At 49.3% G+C, this 27,961-nt stretch overlaps 8 protein-coding genes across 8 annotated transcripts; 4 read left to right on the top strand and 4 right to left on the bottom strand.

Annotated features, from left to right (window-relative positions):
* Positions 1–169: 169 nt before the first annotated feature.
* Positions 170–1,160, bottom strand: erg2 (C-8 sterol isomerase ERG2; the record flags this gene model as incomplete). The annotated part of the gene is made up of 2 exons (XM_057078711.1): positions 170–603; positions 821–1,160. 2 exons carry the CDS (start codon positions 1,158–1,160, stop codon positions 170–172), a joined length of 774 nt encoding a protein of 257 aa, XP_056931381.1.
* Positions 1,161–3,178: 2,018 nt separating this feature from the next.
* xgeA (putative endoglucanase) lies at positions 3,179–4,037 on the top strand (the record flags this gene model as incomplete). The annotated part of the gene is made up of 2 exons (XM_057078710.1): positions 3,179–3,534; positions 3,641–4,037. 2 exons carry the CDS (start codon positions 3,179–3,181, stop codon positions 4,035–4,037), a joined length of 753 nt encoding a protein of 250 aa, XP_056931380.1.
* Positions 4,038–8,218: 4,181 nt separating this feature from the next.
* N7462_006991 (cyclin family protein) lies at positions 8,219–9,527 on the top strand (the record flags this gene model as incomplete). The annotated part of the gene is made up of 2 exons (XM_057078709.1): positions 8,219–8,889; positions 8,948–9,527. 2 exons carry the CDS (start codon positions 8,219–8,221, stop codon positions 9,525–9,527), a joined length of 1,251 nt encoding a protein of 416 aa, XP_056931379.1.
* Positions 9,528–10,166: 639 nt separating this feature from the next.
* On the bottom strand, positions 10,167–11,621 carry N7462_006990 (uncharacterized protein; the record flags this gene model as incomplete). The annotated part of the gene is made up of 1 exon (XM_057078708.1): positions 10,167–11,621. The coding sequence occupies one exon, from the start codon at positions 11,619–11,621 to the stop codon at positions 10,167–10,169; it is 1,455 nt and encodes a 484-aa protein (XP_056931378.1).
* A 1,719-nt stretch (positions 11,622–13,340) lies between these two features.
* Positions 13,341–16,238, top strand: N7462_006989 (VIT and vWA domain-containing protein; the record flags this gene model as incomplete). The annotated part of the gene is made up of 1 exon (XM_057078707.1): positions 13,341–16,238. The coding sequence occupies one exon, from the start codon at positions 13,341–13,343 to the stop codon at positions 16,236–16,238; it is 2,898 nt and encodes a 965-aa protein (XP_056931377.1).
* Positions 16,239–17,091: 853 nt separating this feature from the next.
* On the bottom strand, positions 17,092–18,781 carry N7462_006988 (Major facilitator superfamily domain general substrate transporter; the record flags this gene model as incomplete). The annotated part of the gene is made up of 4 exons (XM_057078706.1): positions 17,092–17,170; positions 17,224–17,396; positions 17,551–18,246; positions 18,320–18,781. 4 exons carry the CDS (start codon positions 18,779–18,781, stop codon positions 17,092–17,094), a joined length of 1,410 nt encoding a protein of 469 aa, XP_056931376.1.
* Positions 18,782–19,553: 772 nt separating this feature from the next.
* N7462_006987 (Amidase) lies at positions 19,554–21,365 on the top strand (the record flags this gene model as incomplete). The annotated part of the gene is made up of 1 exon (XM_057078705.1): positions 19,554–21,365. One exon carries the CDS (start codon positions 19,554–19,556, stop codon positions 21,363–21,365), a length of 1,812 nt encoding a protein of 603 aa, XP_056931375.1.
* Positions 21,366–26,274: 4,909 nt separating this feature from the next.
* Positions 26,275–27,392, bottom strand: N7462_006986 (cytochrome P450; the record flags this gene model as incomplete). Its single annotated transcript, XM_057078704.1, has 4 exons — positions 26,275–26,530; positions 26,590–26,757; positions 26,824–26,972; positions 27,045–27,392. The coding sequence occupies 4 exons, from the start codon at positions 27,390–27,392 to the stop codon at positions 26,275–26,277; spliced, it is 921 nt and encodes a 306-aa protein (XP_056931374.1).
* Between the last annotated feature and the right edge of the window lie 569 nt (positions 27,393–27,961).

Genomic DNA, 27,961 nt, shown 5'->3' with positions numbered 1-27,961 from the left:
TCTATCGCCCGTTGCTCCACATCAACGTGTGTAGTAGCAGTATCGTACACCAAGTGCAGAACTCATGGCTTGATTCGGCCCATCCTGGTCTATACATCCTAGCACCATCATCCATGGATTTTCCTACCATCCATCCTCAACACTTTCTCGTCCCTGTCGAGTTCCATTCTTACAGCTTGAACTGAAGCAGGTTGCCCACCATCTCACGGGCAGTGATGCGCGTGGTAGCCCAAAGGGTCGGGAAGTCGAGAGTGCTCGAGAAGGTATCGGCGTAGCCGAAGAAGAGCATCGGGGGGATCCAGCCGCGGGCGTACTCGAGCGCGAAGCAGGCGGTATCCATCTTGTACTGCTTGACCTCACCGCGGCGGAGGTGGTGAACAGTGCCGGCAGGGTATTTCTCGGGCTCGAACTCGCCGGGCACATAGGCCAACTGGGTGCCGTGGAGGATGTTGAAGTAGTCGTCAGCGGTGTGGCGGCCGGTGTGGCCCTCGGTGCCAATGGCGGTTCCTGGCGGAAGAGAAGGGTTAGCGGATGAACGAAGCCCTAGAGGCTGTGAAGGATGCAATTGGACCTTACCGAAGATGATCAGGTACTCAGTGATACCTGGAAGGGGTACGCTTGTTAGCCAATTGATGAAGCCGAAAGGGGCAGGCGAGGATAGCGAGGGATCTCGTGTCCATTGAGAACTGCCTGAGTTCTCAAGTGGGTTTGGATAGGTTGAGAAAAAAGCGCAGAGCTGTACTCTCGAAGGGCCACCATATACGAAGCCTTGTAGTTTTGTGTGGATGGGGGGGGGTGGGAGGGGGGAAGGTTCACTTACTGGCATGAATGACATACATCGCGCCCATCGCACCGCCGGCGTTGTTGAACACCCACTCCTCCTCCGTGCTCAGGTACTTTGAGCCAACCTTTTCCTCCAGCTCGGCAACAATGAAGTTGACGATGGAGCGTGTGTCATCGCCATGAGCCTTGATAGCGCGCTGCGAGAGATCGTGCAGGTGCTCAGGCTCGAAGATGTAGAACTGCTCCAGGCGCGCGTCGAGGAAGCTGTAGAAGGCGGAGAACAGCGCCAGGAACACGGTGAGGATTCCGAAGCTCCGAAGGGAGAAGCAACGGCAGCCAGAGGCGGCCTTCTTGTTGGCGGAGGACTTGGACGGCATCGTATTGTTGGCAAAGAAGGTGCTGGTCGAAGAATCGAAAATCAAAGGAAATTTAATTTATCGCCCCTGGCCGAACCCCGGAGTCCGCTTGTGGGGCTCCCGATATTATGGGCTGAACACACAACAATGCAAGGACGATGGATTTGAATGGATCAATGGTTGTCAACCAGCAGAGTTCTGATTTGAAATTTTTGAGACAATGAACGGCGTATGTCAATATTCTCACCTACTCTTGCGTTATATATATTGAGCATCTTTTCGAGATCCTCGTTGTCTCTGAATCCCTCAGGTGCCTTGGCCCACACGCCATGTCGGATGGGCTCAATCCGAATCACACCTTCTCTGATTGGTTCCGTAAGCCAGGCCTGGTGCGCAGGGAGTAGATCTAGCTCGATGAACCCTTTTTGGCCATATCGGGGTGGGTTTTGGTAGACTCGCTCATCAAATGGATGCCTGCTGGAGCTCTTCATCGATCAACATTCGCGGCCCGCGGGCTCCGACCGGGCAACTCGGGAGATCGGATCATTGGGAACCCGCCAACCAAGGCATAGACGAAAAAGAATATTGGCAGGATTTATATCCGTCTCTGATTATGACTGACACGTATGGGGTGTGAATTCGTGCTCATGGCGTCTGCTATATTTTAAGCTGCAGAGGACAAAACAAAGTCAGAGCAGAGAATATATTTTGAATGAATCAGTCCGGATACATGGACAACACGTTTTCAGCGAAGGGTATTGGTATGGATGGTCGACCGTTGCTTAAATTATATATTCCGTCATACAGGGATTAACATGTCAAGAGGTATCCAATATATTTATCTGATCCACCGAGATCAACTTCCCTTTGAGACTGGGGTTTCTCCATTCAAGAAAGGCCGGGTAAATCGAACCATAGAGTCTTGTCGCCCTCTTTCCAGTCATTCCTGGCCCATCGAAGCATAGTGCAATGATGCTTTTTCTGCGCTGCTGATCATCACCAACTATAAAACGGTTTTTTCTCCGACCGCGCTATTTCTGGCTTGGATACTTCCATATAGCCTAAACTCAGTTTCGCAGCAAGAGGCATTTCCGAATCCCCGTCATTTCCGGGATCAATTTCATTTCTTCACTGAATGCGGGGTGCATATATCATGTCTGCAGAGGCGTAGACATGACATCGTGGCGGCCTTTGAGTTCGTCACGGATTTCCGCCAATCTCTGCAGCGTCCTTTCCCCACGACTGCCCAAAATAAGCCTTTGGCTCTCCATAAGGTTGAAAGCGCTCGTTACATTGTGCAGACTTCGTCACACATGTCAAGCGGCGTGTCTGACCATGAGTATTCCGTCACGACGAAAAGAAGACTTGTCACGTCCAAGACTCGGGCTTGGTAATGGCACACACAACAAATAGGGGCAATGCTGGATCTCTTCCAATGCAATTCTTCGGCGCATCTTCGGACGGAACAAGCACCGTGATCGTTTGACCGTGTTCTTGATCCAGCAGGCTCCGCTCGGGCCGACGCCGTCGTCTCAGATTTGCTCTCCACGCCCGGAGATCTTCCAGAAACCGTCAAACTGGCTCCAACTCAATGATGCCCCGGACTGGAGCGCCCAGTCGTGGAAAAATTGACTATGGCGTTCCAGGACGCGTTGACCGAGGCTGGGGTGATCATTTCCTCGAAACCGAGCTGACCGCGACGGGATCTTTTTGACTGGCTGAAGCAGACCATGTCTTCTTGCACCCCACCTTATCCTCCGTCGAACTTGTTACCCTTTTGCCAGCTTCCCTGAAAATATCCGGGTTGTGGAGTCCCGGTAATGGCAATATGAGACAGGGATGCTCCGTGCTCTATACGGAACAAGCCCGCTGGATTGGCCGTCCTCCGACGGACGACCTTCCCAGATGGAATCAATCATGGAGCCGACAAGCAAGACTATAAAATAAGACTCAAGGCCCGGACCCCGTCGTTGCTGAACTCGCCTGAACCCATATATCACACTTTCTCTAACTCCAATTGCCTACAATTTCTCCCCACGATGAAATTCTACCTCGCCCCTCTGCCCCTCCTTTCCCTGGCGCTCGCGGGCCTGAGCAATGCCGCTACAATCCCAACCAAGTCGCTGACCAAGCGCGCTGACTTCTGTGACCAGTGGGGATCGGTCACAACTGGCAGTTACATCGTCTACAATGACCTCTGGGGCCAGAGCTACGACACCTCCGGCACCCAGTGCACCGGCGTGGACTCGCTGAGCGGCACCACCATCGCCTGGCACACCAGCTGGTCCTGGTCCGGCGCATCCAGCCAGGTCAAGAGCTTCGCCAACGTCGCCCTGCAGTTCACCGCCAAGACCCTCAGCAGCATCAGCAGCATCAAGTCGTCCTGGAAATGGAGGTAAGTTCAAACCTGATTTTTCACTCGCTTCCTCCCCTTGCAACCTGTTGTTCCACAAACGAGCGGTGGGATCGTCGCAGATTGACTGACGCCGGACGTCCCACAGCTATTCGACGACCTCCATCGTTGCAGACGTTGCATACGACATGTTCCTAAGCTCCAGCGCCTCGGGCTCCAACGAGTATGAGATCATGGTGTGGCTGGCGGCACTGGGCGGTGCGGGCCCAATCTCGTCCACCGGCTCGGCCATTGCGACGGTCACGATCAACGGCGTCAGCTGGAAGCTGTACTCGGGCCTGAACGGGTCAATGACTGTGTACAGCTTTGTCGCAACGTCCACCGTCACCAGCTTCTCGGGCGACATGCTGGCCTTCTTCACCTACCTGATCAACAACCAGGGACTGAGCTCGAGCCTGTATCTGATTGACGTCCAGGCAGGCACGGAGCCGTTCACCGGCAGTGCTAAGCTGACCGTCTCCTCGTACTCTGCGGCTGTTGTGTAGAATGGGATCGAAGGAGGGTTATTCGAGAGAGACGATGAATGAGAGAGAGAGAGAGAGAGAGAGAGAGGGGGGGGGGGGCAGGGGAGGAGGGAAGTGAGGGAGCCCAGGCAATTTGATTCTCATTCTCGTGTACATAGTCTTTTGTTGTATACTGCATAGGGATGAAGCTGGAATCTTTGTTCCCCACCACATGTCTCAATGTAAAGACTTAACCGCCAGACAATGTAGGCAGCCAAGTACTTCTAGTATCCGGCGACAGGAGGTCCCGCCTCCGGTGGTGGCAGTGTTCAAATGACTGCGCCCATGGTGCAGATTCCTCGTCGCTAGAGGTTTCAGCCGGCGGCTTGCTCAATCACGCTGGACAGTGACCGGCGCTGATTCACCGACTGCCCGGGGACCTTTCGCCACCCAGCGATTGCGAAACAACGCGTCCTGCCATGCCTTGAAACAAGGCCGTTGTTGCACGGAGAGTAGAAGGCGCTGTCGTTTCATGCCATCGTTTCGTTAGCGCCTTGATACGCACGCGTCGTCTCTCGTTGTTGACATGGGAATAGAGACACTAGGGTGTATGTATGTGGATGTGTATTTCTTTTCAATCACATTCAGCGTCTCGCTGGCCCCAGGCAGGGCTGTATGGAGAGTATTCAATATCCTGTTGCATCGTGATCGTGGAGCATCTTTGCCTAGATGCGCGAGTCAGCCGGGGGGAAGTCATCATGTGGATACCGGCCTGAAGAGGGGGCCGAAACCAAGCGCGTAGACGGCGAGCTAATAATAAGGCCCAGCAAGAATAGGGCGAGATTGCTGTACGATGAAGGACCGCAGAAGGAAAGGACTTGCAAGCGCCGGGAAAAGGACCCTTGTAAGCGCGGGGTCACGAAAAGGGAGGAGAGCGCTTATGTATCCGGCGAGCACACAGCCGAATCCTTTTTTTAGCCCCGGGGTTTCATGGGTTTCATGCAGGAGATTAGGACCAGATTTGATGTCACAGTCGCTGACGAAGACCCAGCATGCTTTCCTCCCATGAAAACTTGAAGCGGGTCGTGTGGGTTGCGTGAAGAGAAATGGAGGTTGATAGATCTATAAAGTTAGGGTTTGAGTTGGCTCTGTTGGGTTGGGCGGGGGGCAACCCCAACAGAAGCATAGTGTGGCTATAGTCTAAGTCAAGGTGGAAAAGCCTCCAACTACTCAAAGACCATGGAACTAAGAAAGGCAAAACGACGAACTACGAGACCGACAGTAGAGGCCTACCACTGCCAAAAAAAAGAGGCTAGAAAGCACCAAAAAACCCAAAACCAAAGGCAGAGCGAAACGCGAGTGACTCGCCTCATGCGAGGTGGCCAAACTATTCGGGCCCGACTATTTGGGCCCCCTTCTGATGCGTCCGATGGCACTATTGGCCGTCCTCCGGCATGCTCATTCTCTCCCTCGACCACTCGTGGCGCGTCGAGCGTGTGACAGGAGTTCTCGGCCTCGATCTATCCCTGTACCCTCCGGCTCTGGTATGGGGCAGGGACTCTCCAAGCATCGTCACCCGCATACTGGCACCGGACTCCACTGCGCACGGACGGGACGACACTTGACAGGTTGCGCCACTGATTGGGTTCCCATGTCGGGGCAGGCGCTAAATTGAAACGCGACTTGCCACATTGCTCCGCGAGGCCTGGCGGGTTATAGGTCACTTTTGTTCTTCTGGGGCGCGGGCGTTTGCGACCCGGCCTTTCAGCTGAGCAAACAGCGCGGGCGCTACCACGATCGCCCCCACAAGTAAATAGGGGAGAAAATAAACAAAATAGATGTAAATGGCAGACTCGGAATAAAATAAACTTGGAAAAGACGGACGCATTCTCCTGGATTGACCCTATGAGGGGTCGTGATGCTCCTGTGGCCATGGTTTCGTCCTGGTAGAGGGCGGTTTCAGGAGAAGGCGGTTGAAGGGCCGCAGGAGGCAGAAGGGACTCTGGTCCTCCTGGACTCCGCCTACCATGAATGCCCTGACTGCCCGGACTGCCTTGAATACCCTGTATACCCTGAGTTCTCAGTCGATCCTGTATGTCTGGCCGCAGGTTCCTCCCACTGGCGGTTCTTTGGTTGGAGCGCGTTCAAGGATGTTCACTAGTTCGCACCTGTAACGCCTCCCTTCCACTGGGCCATTCTCCGGCACGGGGGAATCTGACCTGGCATCCCCGACTATTTTTCACCCCCGCGTCTCCAACCGGCGAAGCTGAGACGGTCGCGAGTTTCACGGTCGATCGAAAGTATATTGGCACATTAGATTCTCCGGATCGAAGTACATCCTCCGGATGGACGTCGAAGGCTGGGGACATGCCCATTCGTGGGATTGGGCCTTGAAAGGAAGAAAGCGCGCCGGGCCCCCACCGGGTGGGCCTGGCGGGTTGATCCTCTCGCAGGGGCCCTGGCAAGGTGGACCAGGATAGGTTCGCCCAATCGCCCCCAAGTTGGAATTCATTGCCTTTGCCGGATTCTAATGGCTGAATGGCTGCTATATTTTGAGAAAGTTCTAATTATTGACACGCGCCCGAAAAGCGCGAGCCTTTCTCAGCCCGGTCAGGAGAGGAAGATGGGGGTTAAAGGAAGGGCCTGAGAGGAGCCAATGCGAGTCATTGGGGTGGCGGAGACTCTGCCAATGGCGTAGAGCAACGGGCGCCATGAATCTAGGGATGTAGAGGGACAGAGCGCGCGAGCAAGAGGGGAGTCGAGCCAAGCATCCACACTAGCATAGAGTCGGGTATTATCGATCTCAGATAGAGCCTATACAGTGTATATACTGAATCCAGGGTACGGAGAACTCCGCAGTTGGGTTGGTTGTGGACCGCACTGACAAGCCTATCTCGTATTTCGGCCTCCATTGACAGTGGAGAGAGGGACCCTCATGACAAGAATCATCATGGTGGCCAACTATGGGACTAGGGAATCCTCTGTTGGTTCTGTTGGCTCTGTTGGCTCTGTTGGGTTTTGCCGCCGCCTGGTTTGCTCTCCTCTGTCGCGTCGGTTGGGCGCTATCTCGTTTTGGGGGGGTTCTTTTTATTTAATTTTCTCTTGTTTCTTTTCGTACCAATTCCAGTTGGTGTGTGTTCTACTGCCTTTCTGTCGCGTCAAAGTGCCTGAGCCTGCACTCCACCACATTCCCAACTGTGTCCCCCCGCTCTTCCTTATGGACAAATCAGGGCGCTTCCATCCCAGGTAGTCCGTAATAATAGTAATTAAAAAAAAAAAAAAAAAAAAAAAACTAGATGCGTAACAAGTGTACCCATGTCACTGCATGGCCGTCTCAGGTCCGAAGGTTCGAGCATCTCAGATCCAACTATGCAGGTTCGCTCTGATTCCTCCGCGCTCCCCCTGGCCCTGACTGGCTCATCCTTGCAGCTCCTGAGGTGCCAATTCCCCTCGCCAGCCGCCCAGTTTGGCGCATGCCAGAGCTATATCTACTCAAGTATTTCCCACTCGGAAATTCTTCACGGGATTCATCCACATGCCCAACGTCGTCACCACCTTCCCTTCGCTCTTTGCTCAATACTTCCTCTTTTTTAGATCGCCTCGTTCCCCGTCCTGCCCTCTCCCAATCCTCAGAATCTGACCTCCCATCAATAATTTGTTCCAGTCGCTGTCGTACCAACGGCTTATTGCTCCATCCTACCCTCTAGTGTGGTGGACTGTCTCTCGGGTTTAATTCTCCGCTTCGGCAGGTCTCACTTCTTCTGGAGGAAATCCCAGTTAGGGCTATCGCGATAAGAGGTTGACACGACAACCTCAACTATCCTTACAGCAACATTCTTTGCCTCCCCCAGACTACTTCACTCGCTCCGCCTGCTGGTCAGGAATTGGAATGCTCGACGACTTTTGATTTTTTTTTCTATCTACCTGGTCCCTGAGATCCATCTCTTTTTTTTGTTCTTCTTGTGTTGCTTTTGCACTACTTTCATCTTCGAGTCCCGATCCCTCACTGGCACTACAGAGACAAGACAGATTGTCTCGCCCAGATCCAGCCCGCACGAAAATTCATTGTGCGTGTGTCCGAGACAACTTTTACGGTCGCTCTGTCTAAAAGACAACCGTCTCTCATCCGTCCGGCTCAATAGTTCTCGTCGCCGACCGGACTATCAAGCAGCATCGAGCAACTCCGAGATCCCGCCCTCCAACCATCTTCTATACACATCGCTATGAACCTCGATACCATCACGCCCGATCTCGACATGTCCCGAGCGGCACTGGACGAGTTCGTCACCCACCGGGTGTCGCGAGAGATGGTGACGTACTTGGCCGATCAGGCCTCACAGGTCATCCGCTGTGAGGCCCATGTGACCAACACCGTCAACCAACATGGCCAACCCACGCCGCCCTCAACACCGCCCATGGATGCCTCCGATTCGCTGCCACCCCTGCCCACCATCGAAGAGTTTATTTCCTCTCTGGTCGCTCGGTCGCAGGTCCAGGTGCCCACCCTCATGAGCTCGCTCGTGTACCTGGGTCGTCTGCGGGCCCGTCTTCCACCCGTGGCCAAGGGCATGCGTTGCACCGTCCACCGGATCTTCCTCGCTTCACTAATTCTGGCAGCCAAGAACCTGAATGACTCCAGCCCCAAGAACAAGCACTGGGCCCGGTACACCATGGTCAAGGGATATGATGGATTTGGATTCTCGTTACCCGAGGTCAACCTGATGGAGCGTCAGCTGCTCTTCCTGCTGGATTGGGAGACTCGTGTGACGGAAGAAGATCTCTTGACATATTTGGAACCCTTTCTGGCCCCCATCCGCGAACGAATGGAGGCTCGGGAACGGGAACGTAAAGCTGAGGAAGAATTGAAAATAAAGCAACAGCAACATCGGGAATGGTACGTGTCTAGCTCCCGCCCCCAACGTCACCCAACATTTGACTAACATCTCTACCAGGCGTCGGCTTCATGCTTCTGCGGACCTGCTGGCCAGCCGCCTCCGACGCCAGAAGATGGAGGCGAGAGCTGACAGCCGCCGGCTCCCAAGCCACGTCTCTTGCCCGAGCATCAATCCTTCTCACAGCTCCCCCCAGTTCGTCGCGGAGCAAGACCGATACAGGCCGTATCACCGCCAGCGCACCTCGCCCCACCGCCCCGGTCGCTCCATCTCCCCACCATCCATTAGTGACGTCCCTGGTCTGTCCCATGCCGAGACGTTTAACTCGCTTTGCTCTCGTTCATCCAGCACTGCTCCTAGTTCCCGCGGCACTCCCGCCAGCATCAGCACTTGCTCTTCCAATGGAAATGACGATGTGATGGTCACCGACCCCAGCACGAGCCCGTCTGTCTCGTCACTGACATACAGCTACGTCAACGTCGGCGCTCTCGATGCTAAGTCATCTTTTGAGCCCGTTCGTCAGCCCAGCAAGAAGATCAAAGTCTCCAACCACTCCCACAGCGGTGGCTTCGTCGCCCGATTCCTCGCCACTGCAACTGGCTCTTATATGGGCAACCGCATCAGTCGGCCTCACGCCTAAGTCGAGCCGGTCTCGATCTTTCCCCCGTGACTGGTGTGCCGACCTTTAATAATTCTCATCCAAATCCCGCTCCGACTATGGTCGTTGGGAGTGTTTTATTTTCCACACTTTGTTAACCCCTTGTTTGGACTCTGTTTTTGCCCTACTTATTCCCGCTTCTTGGCAAAAAGCACCCCCCCCGTTGATACGCATCTTCTGTGACAATACCCTTCGTTAACGCCAAGCTGTTGTGTCCCATGTCCCCTTATCCAGATAGACATGCGCATTCCCTTTGGATCTGCCACCTCTTTGTTCTTCTTTCTATCTAGTTGACTCGCATTGGTCCCTTGGGAATGGCGTCGGCGTTATTTTCCTCCTCGCGCATCGTTCCCTCTTTCGCGTCTAAGCCCGCGCTGGGCTGGTCTTATGTTGTGTCCGAATCATGGCTTGGACTCCATGTTTGCCTGAGGCATGCTTTATAGACGTCTGCGTGGTTTTCTATGGATGTATTTATCTCCTTTTTTTATTACATCGTCCTGGCGTTGGACGCACTGGTAATGATATTTTTTAAGCACGATGTTCTTGCTTTTGTACCACAAAATTTAAATCTTTTGGAGGTTGTCTCCTGTGAATATGTTCGATTCCTACTCCATCTAGTTATCACGACATCGACCAGATGACTAAATTCGGAAGGAGGAGTGCCAAGCGAAACAGGTGCAACCAGGTCTGTCTCTCGGAGGACTCGCAATCTTTCTGCAAATAATGATCCATGTTCGTTGGCTCTTTTAGCCCCGTTGACGGCATGCTTTCTGCTTCAGTATCAGGATTGATACTTCCTTGCCCGCGCAGAGATCCACTGGTTGTGGCCTTGGACGAGCCAAGAGTATACCGGTAGATCGTGCGGCAAATTATCGAAGCGACCCCTATCTCAAGGATGTACGATAGAACACCCTCGCTCAAGACTGGATCTTGTCTCAGCAGAACGGGATAAACGCCACAACATACACCAAGCGCATTGAGCAGCAGGCCTATTTTGTAGGCAATGGGCACACGTTGGAAAAAAACTTCGAATTTTTGGCTGAGTCGGTTCAATGAGTTCAGTCTGTTGCACAATAGGGGAAACACTCTCGCCCAGAATACGTAGACTGAGACGTAGATGGGTATCAAAAGGCTTGAAAGATATGCCAAAGTTAGAAGGTCTTTCAGGGTTCTTTCCGCTAAGAGAACGCGGGCGGCATAGAGCATGGGAGCTCGAAGATTGTTGTGTATCAGCCAAGCGGCAAGGGCAAGATCAAGCCATATAGATGAAAAAGCAATTGGTTTGATCGAGGATCGTAAGGTCATGTAGAGATGACACCGCCGATGAACACAGGTCCACTGGGATGGAGAAGGGGCTGATGTTGCGAATATCGCATCTAGATTGGGAACGTCTTCAAAGGGATGGTCGCCGGTAGCTTTGTTTGGATGTGAAGTTGATTCTGGCGTCCAGATCCGACGGACACGGTCGCATAGGTTGTCTCCAGCAGGGTGCGATGGTGATGTTGAGATATGTCCTTCCCTTCCACATTGCTGTGTTTCCGCATGGCTGACCTGGTCACACTGGTCAGAAGTGAAAAAGCTTTTCCCCACAAGCGCCGTAGTGGGCCAATTCCTGCGGAACACGAGGCCAGAACAAGACGTTTGTAGATAGCATATAAGAAATTCATCAAAAAACGATTCCATTACTAGCAGGGCCACGGCGGTGTGTATTCCCCAATGGCAGGGAAGCCTGATCAGAATGATGAAGAGTGGTAATGTGACATTCACAAGACACGACCGTCGCGCCCAGCAAGACCAAGTTGCCCGCGAAGGAGACTGCACATCCCTGAGCCCTTCCGGGATCTGAAAATGAAGACGAGCCAGAAGCCATAGGCCTGCGTGGAAGCTAGCCAGGTTCGAGAGTCTCCAGTTGATTAACTCGATCAGCCGAATAACTATCAATATGCCAGATCGAAATGGAGAGAGCCGAAGGGCGTTGAACTTGGCATCTTGAATGGAATTAACGCGGCCGATGGGCTTCAAGATGTTGCTGCATATGGCAGCTAGTACTGCGATACTGATGAGAAAATTGGACATCGGGATATTCTTTCTCATAGGAGGAGAACTCAAAGACCTAAACACTATGGGGCGAGGGCCGAGATCGTCGATCCCTGGTACCCAAAATGGGTCTGGAATAGCGCCTGGTGAGTGTATGATATTTTACACCTGGCCGTTCGCATGGGTCATTCTCATGCGAGAGGAAGAGACTCAAGCGAAGAATTGCTCACCTGTCAAAGTGTCAAGGTGAAGCAAGCGAGAGGTCCCTGCGCTAGCCTGCTTCGGGTCAGGGTTCCGCAGTTTCCCCAAGTCGCGTGGGATTATGTCATCACACCCTTGTTGTAACTAACTACCTATCGTCCGTCGAAGGAAATTGTAAAATAAGGCAAGCATTCCTCACTTTTGATCTCATCTGGAATCGAAGAATGACAGATTGCGTTATATAAGACCAATTACTGTACTGAATTATAATCCTGCGTGACTACCTAAAGCAGGCCGAACAGGTTACTCAAAAACAGACACGTACTAGATGGAGAATGAGGGCAATTGAGGCTACATTTACCATCCATGGCCTTCGAAAATTAGGTGCCAAAATGAGTGCAGCAAAATTTTTGGTAAAAGATTCAATTTGAAATAGTTTGAATGGGCCTAGCTCACTAAAATTTGCTCGTGTTCCAACCATCGATTACAGTACTAGGAAATTGTTCAACGTTCGGTTGGCCAATTAGCGCGCCCAGGCGGGAGTCGCTGCTCCGGAGACCCCTCTACACATAGACTGGCTCCGCCGGTAGCTAGCTGGGTCCTCTCTTTCATTTTCTGGCTTCAATTCATAAAGCTATTGATTTTGACCTGAGTTCGTTGATATGCATGTACACATGTAGGGTGAATTTGGATCAGAGATAATATTTCAAACCTTTCCAAGTCAACCCAAAGTCAGCCGAATATGACTTCTTCTACTGTCGGAAACAGCCGACTGCTAAAAGAAAATATGCCTCTTAACGCTGATGTTGGGTGCTTCTCACCATTATGTAATTGTCAAAAATGCATCTTTCTGGCCATCAAACTTCACTCTGTAATATATGCTGGGTTTGAGAATTTAGATGACTGAGGAAGAAATTTCTCTGTTGATAACTGCTATGCTCCAATAAACCATCACTGTGGAATGATTCGTGTGCAGTCTTCCTTGGAAGCGTCATTTGGCCTGTTCTATACGCCGAAATGCTATGCAACTTACTCAGTCAAGCTCGAAAAAGATTATAAATTTTCAAGTCAAGATGAATTTCCCCTGAGCGATAACACGGCCATACCATGGCTTTGATCGCAGTGGTGGTTTCGGTTTGTGGTCCACCAGATTCTTAGCTCTCTGTAGGCCGGGGGGATCGCCCAAAACACGGGAGTCTCGGCAGAGCACTGTAAGCCTGACCCAAAACCACTCAATCCATGTAAATCACTCAATTTAAAAGACTTCCGAGGTTCTTAACTAACAATGTCCTGGGCTTTTCGCAGTAATCTAGTTAAGACTGTGACTCTGACTCAGACTTAGAATGCTCGACTAGTTTGGCCTAGTGGCGACCTAATTAGGTAACCAGTTAGCTTAGTTAGCACGGGTAAGGCCGTCCCGCTTGCTTTGCTGCCTGGTTGCTCTACCACATAAAAGAGCCTCATCTTCCACTCTTGACCCCCTCTCTTCTTATTTCCTATTCAAGTCTTTCTAACCGAAATACTCATTGACAATAACCATTGTTAACTGCCACGACCATGGCTACCATTAGCTTCTGTGGTTGTTACGTTAGTAACACTGAGATCAACGGCGCGATCGTCCGACAATATCTACCACAGGTTTCCCTCAAAGCTCATGCTAAGATTCTCTCTTCCACTGCCCGAACTACGCTCACCCAGATCTTCGCCAACCCATCAGATCAGATCTTGGAGGAGGTATCATATACCTTGCCTCTTTACGATGGCGTCAGTGTCGTGGGATTCCGGTGCCAGGTTGGCTCGCGTCTGCTTCACAGCAAGGTGAAGTCAAAGGAGCAGGCCAACGCCAACTACCAAGAAGCGGTTGCTAGCCAGGAAACGGCGGCAATAATGGATTATTCCGATAGCCAAAGGGACATTTTTACCCTGCGCCTCGGCAATGTCCCCGCCAAGGAGAAAATTACTGTTGATATCACCTATGTCGGCGAGCTCAAACAAGACTCCCAGATAGATGGGATTCGTTACATCCTGCCCAATTCTATAGCTCCCCGCTACGGAACCCCGATGGCTGGTTCTGAGAAGTTATCATCTGCATCTGGATTGCCCGCGAATCTCCAAGGCATCTCTATCACAGTTGATGTTCTGATGGAAAAGAAATCGATTATTCGAGAGCTCCAGTCTTCAAGCCACTCCATTCACGTTGCACTGGGTCGAAATTCTACTACGGCGGTCCAGGATACCTCATTTGAGTCTTCTCAAGCATCTGCTACTCTGCGCCTTTCAAACGACAGTCAAGCTCGCCTAGAACGAGACTTTATCCTGCTCGTCAAGGCCGATGGACTTGATGATCCTCGTGCATTGCTTGAGACTCACCCTAAATTTCCTGGTCAGCAAGCAGTGATGGCAACATTGGTGCCAAAGTTTAGCTTGCCCCCAACAAAACCAGAAATCGTATTTGTTATCGATCGAAGTGGAAGTATGAATGACAAGATCGCCACCTTACAATCTGCCTTGAAGATATTTCTCAAGTCTTTGCCACTTGGGACTTCCTTCAATATTTGCTCCTTTGGAAACTCTTATTCTTTCCTCTGGCCATTCAGTAAGATTTACGATGCGTCAAGCTTGAGTGATGCATTATCATTTGTTGACTCCGTAGAGGCCAACATGGGCGGTACGGAAATGCAGAGGGCAGTGGAAGCCACTGTCAAAAATCGCCTCCCCGATAAAGATTTGGAGGTTCTTATGCTTACTGATGGACAAATCTGGAACCAGGATGCTCTCTTCACTTTCATTCGCAACGCTGCCGCTGACAATACCGCTCGCTTTTTTTCTCTGGCCATTGGTGATCTTGCATCGCACTCCTTAGTGGAAGGAATTGCACGGGCGGGCAATGGCTTCTCGCAATCTGTCCTCAATTATGAAGAACTGGACAGGAAAGTGGTAAGAATGCTCAAGGGAGCCATCACCCCTCATATCTATGATTATAAGCTGGAGGTTGAATATGATGGCAATGCCGATGACGAATTCGAAGTTGTGGATACCGATGAGCCCATGCTAGATTCTGAGACTAAAGCCGAGGAAAATGCTTCGCTGCCAACGGAAACAACCTCGCAACAGCCTATCTCGCTCTTTGATGCCAATTTCAAAGAGCCTGATACTAAACTCGGTGTTCACCCGGTGACAGATGATGCGAGCCTCCCCAAAATATCGCCTCCCAAGGCTCTCCAAGCTCCTTACAAAATCCCACCCCTTTACCCCTTTATCCGGACCACTGTGTACCTTCTCCTTGATCCTCAATTTTCGGAGCGGGTACCCAAATCCCTCACTTTCAGTGGCACTTCCAGACAAGGCCCATTGAAACTGAACATTCCCATCGGTGACTCTGTTGAGGGAGAGACAATCCATCAGCTTGCGTCTCGGAAAGCAGTCATCGAGCTGGAAGAAATGCATGGCTGGTTGATCGATGCCCATGATGATCAAGGTAACTCATTCAACCAACTCCATTCTGCCACAAAAGAACGTATTGCCACCCGCGAGTGCCAGGCCCTGGGTATCAAGTATCAAGTTACCGGAAAGTACTGTTCTTTCGTTGCACTTGAGCACGAATCCGACAACCCAGCCATAGCGAAAGAAAAGGACGTTTGCGAAGTGATCGAGACTGGAGCCACGCTCCCTGACCGCACTTTCAGGAAATACAAAATCAGAGCCTCCCGGGGAGGGACTTCTTTGAAAAGAAGATCTGTCATGGCACCAACACTAGCTATGGCATGTATGGCCCCGGCCTCTGTTCATCCACGTCAAGCACTTGCCACTCAGCAACAGCAGGCACAAGCATCATTCGGAGGCCATCCCTCCAGGCTTTTACCCCTCCGACAAGCATCTGCCCGGAAAATGGGAGCGCCCATGTCCTTTTTCGGACAGTCTTCCTCTGAGAGGCCATCGGAGGGCCATTTCGACTCTAACCAGGCGTCGGTAGAAGAAATTGGGCAAGCTTCTTTTAGGCCCTTGTTTGGGTCCTCTTCACAAGGGCCACAAAGAATGTCACCCTCCTTTTCAGGACAATCATCTTCTGGAGGGCTATTCGGCAGTGCTCACTCTATACCACCTGAGTCCTCTGTTGTATCAAGCGTCCATGCCCTTGTAGCCTTGCAAGGCTTTGAAGGAAACTGGGAATGGAACCAAGAAGTCTTCAGTATCTTGGGCGACAGCCTGAGTGAAATGAAGACCAAAGTCTTGAGTATTCTCCAGAAAGCTGACTTTACGTCTGAGAAAGAAGCAAGTGTTCTGGCCACCCTCTTGGTAATGGGATTCCTCAAGAATCAACGCGAAGACTCGCGAAATGTGTGGGAATTGGTATACGGTAAGGCTGAGATATGGGTCATGGGTAGATTAACACTGATGGGAGACGTCGGGATGTTGATTGATTCTCGGAAAGTCGAAATCATGTCTTTATCTTGAAATTTCCAGCTGTATCGCTTCTTGCGGGCCATAAAATTCCAAAAAAAAAAGAAAAGTAAGGTACCCTCTGATTTAATTTTCTAATATAGCTTAGGCTTAGTTCAGTTTTGAAATCAAATTGAATTTGTTTCTTCTATAAATACCTTATAAGCTACTTCAAAAGAGCTTTGTTGTTCTGCTCATAGTTCGGTAGTCCCGACACTTACGATGTATTACCCTTATTAAAGGCCTCTGAATCATTGTGAAAACTTCTCTTAGCCGAGCGGGTAAAACTGGTTCCGGATTTGGGAGTAACCGTAGCACTCTTGATGAAGGCATTACTCGAGGCTTGTATACAAGGGATAGTAATTGCTGAAATGAATACCCAAGCAGTAGTGGTTACTGTATACCGATTGGCGCCACTCAGACTGAGAGTGCGAACCTGAATACACTAACCCCTCGTCACCTGGACCCGAGAGGCAAAGCTCACCGACGCTGCAATTAGGCACTTCGTTCATTGTCTCAGGATAAAGGATCAGGACAGTGACATTCTTAAAAGGCCTACTAAGATTACACAGATTCATCTGTGGATGCTTAGGTGTGTAGCGTTCGAAATGGTGACCTCAGTCGGTCCATACGCATTATATATGGCCATGCGAAGCATCTATACATATTGCATTGTAATTAGACAGTATAGCAATTTTCTTCTATGTTATGAAGCACTCTGTATCTTAAAATATACCGTTCATCAATACCTCAAGCCTCTCAGGGACCCCTTGAGCGTAATTAAGTCTTCAGCCCGCTTCCCCGTGCAGGGCGTTCAGCCGACAGGTAGCTTGGCTTTGTCCTCTCCAAGCACTCTCTCCACAATGGCTCACTCAGATGCTGCCGCAGGAGTCATAAAAGCCCCTCTCTCTTCATCAGAAGTCTCAATACGGTGACCAGCGATCCAGCTGTAATGACCAAGGCGTATGTAGTTATTAGTGCAGAGACGATCACAACCAACACCCGCTGCCGATCATCTGCTGACAGGTTGTCGAAAAGTGTAGACCCCGCTCCAGTAATAGTCTGCTGGATCTTCGCGATTGGCGTATTTGGTAAAATGGCCATGATTCCATCTTCACTTTTGTTGAGAAATACCGCATTGGCAATGGCGAGGGATAAAGTGATGCCAGTAATCTGACCAGTTGAGATGAAGCCGATGGATGCAGCAACCATTTAAGACTTGACAATTGCCTGGCCAACTGAAAATGACGCCTGACAGAATAGACCAGCCCCAATGCCGATGAGGACGGTATATACATATATTGGAGACGGATGTCGCTGTGCCCACTGTAAACATGAGTGCACCACCAATGACAACTAGGACACCTCCGCCGAGGTACCAAGGCATATAATACCTCATCTTGGACAGGAATGCGCCGTTCAAAATGGTGGCAAACATCATTAACATGATAAAGGGTAAAAGCCGAACGCAAGACTCCAGCGCTCCATCTCCACGACTGAACTGGAAATAGAGAGGCGTCATGTAGATGGAAAGGAATATGCTCGTTCCATCAGCTGCAGTCATGGCGAACAATATTAGGATGGTGCGGCTCTTAATGAATTTGACGGGGAATATGTGACGAGCAGGGGTCGTAAAGAGGGCATAGACCTGCTGCACGCCAAATAGCACGAATAGCATAGCAGAGCAGCAAAAGTGGCCAATGATCTTGCCCGAGTTCCACGGGTACATGACACCACCGAATGATACGGCCATGACTCCCGAAAAGAAAGCACCAATTAGAAGGATGGTTCCAAGATGGTCAAACTCACGAGCACGGTTGGCAAGGCTGATACCGCGGTGCGGGTCCTTGTTAGGCAACATGAATAGGTAGACGGGGGCGCAGACGGCACCAACACAAAGATTGATGTAAAATGACCAGCGCCAGGTTGCAAACGAATCGGTGAATGCCCCACCGATTATAGGGCCCAGGACTGTTCCAATACCCCAGACCAGGCCCGCTCCGCCGACGTACACAGGACGTTCCTGAATGGTGGTTGTGACAGCTAGTTGTGTCATGAGGCCAACATACATAGATGCCACAAATGGCTCAACCCACGATCAAGGAGTCCATGTCCGGAGCAGCGCCGCAAATAGCAGAACCGACTTCAAAAAACGAGATGGTCGCGACATAGGTCCTTTGATATTGAACTGAGAATAGACTTTGCCCCATACCAAGTTTGTTCCAGCGGCGCCGATGAGAGGGAACACTGACCCATGTAAGCCTGCCCCCGGATTTGAACTGCTCGACAATGGCGGGTTGGACGTTGGCTACTATGGTCTGGTCGAGGGCGAACAGGAATTGCGAGCTGTAGATGGCTAGCACAACGACAACCCATTTCCAACCTCTGACCTCGCGCCTTTCCTGCTGATTTGACTCTTTTGGATTGAGGTCAGCCTGGAGATGCGTTTCAACATCGTCAATGACTGGTGAAACCGTGGTGCTTTCGTCGCTCTGGCCTGGACCAATGTCGAGTTTGGGATCATTTGGGAGTTTCTCCGAATCTGTAGCAGGCTCCATTGCTCCAATTCCCTGTCCTCTTGTCTGGCAGAAGAGTTAGTACCCAAGCCTGTCAATTATTAGAGATTGTATAAGGTCCACAGCGCCATAAAAAAGAGAAAATTGCTGTTGCCCGATGACATACACAACAGAGCATGACAAATATGAAGCGGAAGGGAGACGGGGAGATTACCAAGCATCGCAAAACCCCCTACTGCAGGTTGCAGATCTTAAGATAGAGAGGGCAGAGTTGCGTCTGTCTCGTGGTCTTGCCATTACGCACTGAAGAGGAGGTCATTTGACAACGCTGTTCTATGAAAGGCAGATATATCAGGCTTAGCGTCGCCGCGCACCGGATAACCCCACATACCGTCCAACCGAGTGGGCAATTTACCGAAGTCCAGTCCACAGCCAGTTAGCGTTACCGCGCACGGTAGGGCTAGCGGGTGTTGCTAGGCGTTTTCCCCTGTGCTCAAACGGCTAGCCTTAGCGCGCACGTCTAGAGGAGATGTTTGTTTTAGACTATCCATGGATTTGCAATGAGTAACTAGCCCATCAGTTAACTAGTTAATTCGTATAGAAGAATTCCAGCGGTAAATAATAATCGATAGTTGGTGCTAGTGACATCACGCGGGTTGAGCTAACGACAGTCGGCTTGTGCCTTATTGCCCCCTCTCATATGGACCAAGTATATGTCCTCCATCCTTGGATGCAACAACATTTCTTCAATAGAGGACTTTCTCAAAGCTAGGTAGTCATCAGCCAGAAACCGGCGAATGCACGTTCGGACCAAATGTCCTCCCAAACCTACCATGCCATTGCCCACCGCAAACTCAATACCCTTCAATCTCTCATCCCCAAAAACTGGCTCCTTGACTTACTACCCGACCCCCTCCCACTCGACGTCCGCTCCCTTGTTTCGAAAAGCACTGCCCTGACTCCAGACGAACTCTCTATAACTTCCTCGCACGACGTAACCGCACTCTCTCAACTTATCCATTCCCGTGCGCTCACATCTGCAACAGTAACCACTGCTTTCTGCAAGCGCGCCGCCATCGCTCAACAACTCACCAACTGTCTCTCGGAAATCCTCTTCCTACCGGCTATCGAGCGAGCACACGCTCTGGATGCTGAATACAAACTTACAGGCAAGACACGAGGACCGCTTCATGGGATACCGATTTCCTTAAAGGATACGTTCCATATCAAAGGGTATGATTCTTCGATCGGCATAGCAAGTCTCGCAGGGAACCCTGCAAAGGAGAATGCCGCATTGGTAGATATGCTTCTTGAGCAGGGAGCAGTACTCTACTGCAAGACCAACGTCTCGCAAACTCTCATGGCCTTGGATTCGCAAAACCATATCTTCGGACATGTTTTGAACCCACGGAACGGGCGGGTGACAGCGGGTGGAAGTAGTGGTGGTGAAGGGGCATTGATTGCCATGAGAGGTAGTGTTTTGGGTATCGGCACGGATATTGGAGGCTCGGTACGCATACCTGCCATGTGCAATGGCCTCTACAGTATCAAACCGAGTTCGCAGAGAATCCCTTTCACAGGCCAAGAAATTGGGCAGCGGCCTGGCATAGATAAGTTGGGGTTGCAAGCTAGTGCGGGACTGATGGCGACGAGTGTCAGAGACTGCGAGCTGTTTCTGAAAGCGATTGCAGATGCTGATCCGTGGGAGAAAGATCCGTATGTCGCTTTCGGGTCGTGGGAAGGGCAGGGGGAGATGAGTAGCAAACCGTTGTTCGGAGTGATGAGAGCTGACGGTATTACCATGCCACTGCCACCAGTTGCTAAAGTTCTTGATGAAACGGTAGAAGCTCTTCGCAAAGCCGGCTTCGAAGTTGTTGAGATCAATGCTCCAGCTTTCAAGGAATATCACTCACTGGCCAACTCGTTTTTCGGTATCGAGGGGAACAACTATACCTTTGATATACTTGAGAGAACCGGGGAACCTTTGATTCCCTGGCTCAAAACAAGGCTGAGAAGAAAACGGCCTGCAGATTTGATACGGCTTAGTGATTTACATGCCACAAAATCGTTATTGGAAAAGGAAATGTTGAAAATCTGGAGGGATAAGAATGGGAGAATGATCGATGCTTTGATATGTCCAGTAGCTCCTCATCCAGTGCCAGAAATCGACAGGTGGAATGGAGTTGGTTATACCAGTGCATTTGTCGTATTGGACTATCCGGCTGGAACACTGCCAGTTAGAGACATCTCAGATGCCGATTTGAAGGACGAACTACCTGAATTGGAAGTCCTTGGAGGCTGGGATTCGAGAAACAGGGATTTGTGTAAGCTTTCTACCTTCATCACCCTAGTATTACGTCTTTCGTACCACTCTTACATGTTTCATACCTTTGTTTACCCGTTCACTTCCAGTGTGGAAGTAGGGGAAACTCCTATCTTGCAAAGTTATGCTAATCTATCAGAAACAGGGCACCCAAACGCCAGTGATAGGAATGTATATTTGAATACAAAGCTATCAGTTCAAGTTGTAGCTCCCCGATTACAAGAAAGAAGGCTTTATCAAGCGATGGCACTTATTGATGAGATCCTACATGGTGCTAACTTGGAGACTAGAGCTAGAATTTAGAATTCAGTCCCGGAGCACAGAAGCATGATATCTGATGCCAGCTATAAGTCCTGATGTCACCTTGTAAAACAAGTTTTTTTTGCAAAGTCTCTGGCTTTATTGACATATATCGGAGAGTGGAGGAATTTACATCGAGACCTTGTGTGCCCCCTACTCCGTTCGTCATGTTTCATTCAGCACTATGACTTCTTGATTCTCGAGGCATCAACCGATGAATCATGACACTCGAGCACTGAAGTTTCCATATCATTCTGTATTGATAGAGATATTTCATGCATGGTTCAATGCAATTATTGATCGGTCTCCGTTATAGTGCGTGCTGTCTTCTGCGGATTCAACAGCATCAATTAGGTGTTGGAAAAAAGAAGGGTTGCTAGCAAGGGGGACAATCATGTTACAGACAAAAGCCCTTAGTTGACCACTGATACTCTCGCCAAAAAGACGCAATTGAGCCTGGTGTGCGCATTGCTAGGTGTTGCACACTTATGTTGCACACTTATCCCTATGAGTATTCCTTGAGATCCTTCTGGCCATCTAGGCCTCCGGGATTGAAGCCAGCTTGCTCTTTCTTAAAAATATTATGAACTTGCAAGAGATATATAATTTTATAAATGATCAATAGGAAAAAAAGTATATTTTATTTATTCTACGGTATTCATAATAGGAGTCATGACTACGACTAACGACGATCTATGGGGCTTTCATCTGAAACTAAAAGGTTGAAACATTGTCCTATTTAAATAATATCAACAGCCTTCTTTCAAAAACGATGAGTACATGTATTTTTAAGTAGAGTGTATCCACATTACATCTTTCATTTTCATTTTTCTATTTCATCCCAGAAAAACATAGCAACCACGTCGCTGCATCGCTGTAGCCCAATCACAACTCTCAGAAGAAGTAACCCTAGCCTTCCAGCATTCTTCCATAATTTGCAAGGCCTCGAAGCACACCCCGGTAGCATGTTGGGTGATACCTGCTCGAGAAACAAGACCCCGGAAGAAGTCATAATGTTTCTCCAGCGCCAAGCACCCAGAAATACAAAATGACCACACCAAACTTCGCAGTAATCGCGGATCTTTCAAAGTCTTGAAAGCAAGTACTGTTTCCGAGATGCTTTCCGCAATCTCGGGCACTTTTGGATAAGGACCTGAAATAACAACATGGAGATACGTTATAGCTGACAGTATAAACACTTTGCTGATCTCCGGATGCGTAGGTGTTGGGGTAGCGATTGCGGATGAAGTGGTTGGCGATGATTCTCCTTCTCCTGCCCCTGAATTTGCGTTTTTCTCAATGGCTGCTAGCTCTTGTCGAAGATGGCCCTGTAGTTTGTCACCACGTTTTACCAGATCGACAAAACTCAGTTTATGGGCGCTTTGAGCCTCTTTCTTCCATTTTTCCAAAATGGAGATTTCCAAGATAAGAGCCATTACTGAATCCCGACACCCAGTGTGGCTTTCCAGGGAGATTTCAAACGTCTCAAGTACTTGTAAGTGATTTATGTTCAGGGTTAGATTTGATCGAGTGGAAGCGGAAGAGATGATGTCAAATGCGATGAAAGATCCGAGCACAAATTTGAATGCGCATTCAATTTCGGGGCATAGAGCGGTCTTCTCACTTCCACAGTGTGGAGCCATGAAGTCGCCTGGCGTCGTCAAAGGTTGAAGCCGGGCATGTATAAGTGTAGAAATGAAACCAGATGCCGTCCGCAGATGTGTCTGCCATTTCTCTCTCCCACCATTGAAAGTCTTGTATGTCTAAGATGTTAGCATCACAGTAACCGCTAGTTGGATTGTTGCTTACCCACCTCAAAGGACAAAAGCTGCAATATAGACATGAGGATTTCTATGCTACAGAGCAAAAGGTTTTGCCGTTTACTTGTGTTAGAATCATTTATCATCACCTGCATCTCTTGAATAGCTCTATCGTAGTTGCTGTTTTGGGTGCGTAGTTGTATGAGGCTACTACCAATGTCACTATTTCGCGATGATGCGCTTGAAAGAAGTTGGCGTTCGCTCAGAGCTAAAGCTGCATGGTATACCGATTTGACTCTTCGCAGGATCGCAAAGAGCCAACCCCTTCCTTGTTTCTTTTGGTAGTGAAAGAATGGATACTGGGTATAAAATACTTCATCCAGGTAGTACATGAACAATGCATCCTCTGTGTCTCCACTCGGGTTTGTTATCTGAGAAGATAGTCCCACGTGGTTGAAATTAGTAGTTGGAGCTGCTTCTTTGAAATGATATCTATAGTTCTCAGACGCGCTATCTTGCAAGTCATTCAACGCGGAGCTGGTACCCTGATTGATAGGAGACTGAATGTCCTTTCCAGAAACGATACTTTCGAAAGCTCTGGGTGATAGTAAATGCTGTGACGTGTGTTGATTTTGACAAGTAGTATGGGTAGAGCTGTAGCCCCCTGAATCCAACGAAGTATCATCCATAAATGAAAGGTCGTTTGGAGGCCACAAGGTCCATAGTGTGTCAATCGAGTTACTTAACCCCATTTCACTGTCTTGGAAGTTTAACTCGTGTTGAGGAAGAGCCCCGAAGTTGTCATCGAATAAATTTTGCGAAACAGCCACTGGCGAGGATATATTCTTAGTAGCTGAAGAGCTCACTTTGATAGTTGAAACCACTGGTGACTGATTGGCGAGAATTTGCTGTCGCTTTTTGTTTCTCGACTTGACCTGGCTAACGAGACGTTTGAATTCGGAGGCTTGATCTCTTTGTAGCACGCCATTATCCATCCATTCAGGCCTCGGGCCGTATCCGTGGCACTTCAATTCGAGAGAAATGCACGCGGAGCATACGGGGCGATTCTCATCGCATTTCTTTTTGCGGAGGCGACATGTCCAACAGCCATGATTACTTCGCGCGGCTATATCAGGCACAAATAAGTATCATAAACAATACCTTGCTTACCTAGGTACCTACTAGGCGCCTAGGTATCCGATGCACATGCGAGAGGGCAGCGGAACATACATATTCTGACAGTCTCAGCCATGCTGGTTCTCTAACACTCGCACGCAAATGGGGCCTTATGCACTGCCCAGATGAGGACCAACGGGCTGAAATGATGATAAAGGACTAGGCTAGATATACCCTCTTTCAGATCGGAGATGTGGATGATTGATGTGTTGAGAAGGAAAGGCCATCGAATAGCGCGTGGCCCCCACGCATTCCTTTGTGCGTCCCGCCATAACAGGGTTACTCGATTCTTCACTAGTTTTGCATGGTATCCCGGGTATACTCGGAATCCACCACCGGAACACTCTAGTCAGCGAGGCAGGAGATATTCAACACTCCCTGCCAAGTATTTCACACAATTAGACATAGTCATAAGCGTCCAATTTCATTCATTGAATTCCACCTTTACAAGCTCATTCGGTATCCTACTATATTGGCAGAAAATTCCACCCACGGGGCTTCCAACTTGCTTTGGGTAGCCGACTAAGTCACGTGATCTTGCGTCACTTCACGCGAGCTTGCTAGCTAATTCAGATTGGCTTTATGTTTTCCAGACTTCCCACAATGTAAACTACGCATCCAAATTTGAACCACCTGCAGCGTAAGTTTTCTAAGCATCATGAAAACAGTCAGATTACTGCGATGAAGATATAAAGGGAACCTCTGCCCAGCTGGGTCATAGTTCTTTGTTTTCATTTCCATTGGCTTCTGAACTTCCTGACATTATCCAACTTCGCTGCACCAACGACTACTACTTCCATTCACTGGATTAGAGAATCTGACCCTGGCTCAGTGTAATAGAGAAGTGGCTTCCTCCGAGCACAAAATGGCATATGCGAAGACTGTCTCTGCCTGTCAACAAGATCTGACTCCGCCAGATAGCCCGAAGAACGAGTTTACTCATCCTCAATTAAAAGATCCGAAGAAGCTGCTTGAGACTGTACTATTAAATTCAAGTATATTCCGAACAGTTCCGTCTGCCACAAAAATCATCAACCAGGACCAGATGCAATTGAATTGCAGGAATTGCTAGCGTAGTTTATCTGCGGTAGACAATCGCCTACTCCGGTCAAACAGACCCAGTTCCGTTCTAACGACAGTGAACAGGAGACAGCCACTCCGGTGATAGGCGAAGCGGACCCGAGTCCCCCGATCTGTACCACACCGGATGTTTTCAAGTCGTTTGAGAAATGAACATCAAAATTCAGATACAACCCGGTTTTGAAATGTATGAGCCACAAACTGCCCTTCCAATTTCTCCACATGAAAAGTCTGACGCCAGTATGGCTGGGACAAGAAGCATGAATACAAGATCACGGAAACGGTGGAGCCCAGTGGTGGCCCGGACAACTATGCTGAATATGCATTCTTGGTCCGTGAACACATGGGTTCGTAATATCGTTGTCTGGTAGACTGAGCTATACTGATGGTATAATTAGATCGAATCTCCCAAGAGGCGACGCCATATATCGACATCAAATCTATTAGCCTGACAGAGGATAAGCTATCGGTAATGAAGATATAGTCTCACCCTCAAGAAGCCCGCTGACCTGGATTTAAATTCAGTAAAATATCTTTTTCTATTCCCTTTCTTAGCTTGAAGGATACTCAGATAACACGGGAAAGGGCACGGGCTATGAATCGGCATATATTTGAATGAGCTCTCATACCAATCTCAGCTGTGGTAATACCTGTCTTGATCGAAGGCGACACTTAAGGCCATGTTGCTTTGCAAACCAGAAAGTCTCAACTCGCCAATGTGGATTCTCGGAATCCCATTCTATCTCAAAGTGACGAATGAGTTGTGGAATCAGCTTTCCCATCTCCATAATAGAAATATTCTTTCCAATACATGTTCTGGATCCGTAGCCAAACTGTTTTGGAGTATAAGCATTCCTTCAAATTTAATCATAATAGTGGAACGTGGAAAAGACTTCTCATACAGTCATCAGATGGCGATCCATCAGCTTCACCTGGTCTTCATTTGACTCCGTCCACCTCTCCGGCCTGAATTTCCCGGCATCCGCACCAAAGATAATTCTGTCATGGTGAATAACTGCAGGGTTTATTCCGACAATAGTGCCTGCTTCTAGGTGGGTCCCACAAAGAACAGTTCCACCCTCGGGAACAACCCGTTCAAGAGGGAAGGATACGCCAGGGTGACATCTCATGGCCTCTTTCATTACTGCCTGACTATTTTTATGTCATTTAATGCAAAATAAAGCGTCAGTATACTGAGGGTGATGACTTACAGATAAGGTAGTTCCAGACACTCAGCGTAGGTGATATACTGAGAGAGTTTTCCTTCTTTATCAGCTTCTTCGACTTCATTTTGTAGCTTTTTGTAGACTTCTTTGTTTTGAACAAGAAAATATATCATTGCCCGAAGAGAAATAGCTGTAGTGTCGCTTCCAGCGAGACTAAGGGGGTCACCAGTCAATTTATGAGATAATTTTGCCGGGAAACGTAAAAAGAAGTGATCATACAGGTTATTGCTCAAATGGTTCATCATGTCTCGGTCAGACACTGGTTTGCCTTTAGCTTCTTCACTCCGCAGCCAAGCCAGAAAATCTGGGCGTTCTCTATGCTTCTCAGCTGGCTGTCGGTCGTAGTCGTCAATACAGTCTTGCGTAAGCTTTTCGGTATATTAGCTGTTTGCATCTTTGGAGTAATTCAAAATATTGTTCTCAGCAAAAGCAAGACTTACTTGCACCATTGTACGAAGAGGATCCGGTATTTTCAAGAAAGGCTGTGCTGCCAAAAGCTTGGAAACCCAAATGTTCCCGATGAGCCATTTGTGCAAAGAAGGCACTTGGCTGATAACCCCTGCATATTGTAAGCCGGATTCGAGGCCACCAATCATTTCCTGGACATCCTCTCTCTTTTCCATGAATCCAAATCTGCGTTGAAACGTGATGGCTCCGATGACATCAAAGGCGTACCACTGCAACCAAGCACCGAGATCGACTTGCTGGCCTTCTAAATCTTCCATTGCATCAATGAATATCTTTGTACACTCATCTGCAAATGGCTCAAGGGACTTAATGGACGACATAGAGAACTTCTGGGCAACTGGTCGCCTCAGAGCTTGATGTCCAATAGGATCTCTTATAGAGAACATGCTTGGCATCACTTTATCCTCGAAAAATGGACTGAAGGTATCATAAAAGGCAGACTAGTGGCAAGAATCAGTAACAGAAACAAGTGGGTCAAGAGTATCATATGCCTTCAGAAACTTGCTGCTTATTCCGTATATGATAGAAATTGCTTTCGGGTCAGAGATGTCGACGGTGTTTGGACCCGTACGAACTATAGGGCCGTATTTATCATGGAGATTGCGATAGAATACAGGTGCATCTCCTCTGGCAATTTTGATTAAGCGATAAAATGGCGAGAATCGAGCAACTAACGGCCCGGGGATTGACCTGAGTCCAGGCTTGAAAGCTCTCACGATTGAAGAAATGATGGCGGCCAAAGCAAGACAGACAACCAGGAATGGAACCCAGTCCATCTGGTTTTTTAAATTGAGTAAAAGCCTCATGGTTTCCAGACGTGGTTTTATAGGGATCTTTCGGGAAAGCAAAGATGATGACTAGATTAGCTGCCACGCAATGTTGAAGTCCC

Source organism: Penicillium macrosclerotiorum (assembly GCF_028827735.1).
Source record: "Penicillium macrosclerotiorum strain IBT 26536 chromosome Unknown utg000007l_segment0_segment0, whole genome shotgun sequence".
NCBI classification, from domain to species: Eukaryota; Fungi; Ascomycota; class Eurotiomycetes; order Eurotiales; family Aspergillaceae; genus Penicillium; species Penicillium macrosclerotiorum.
Note: the sequence above shows the minus strand (reverse complement) of the source record. Positions and strands in the feature narration are given on the sequence as shown.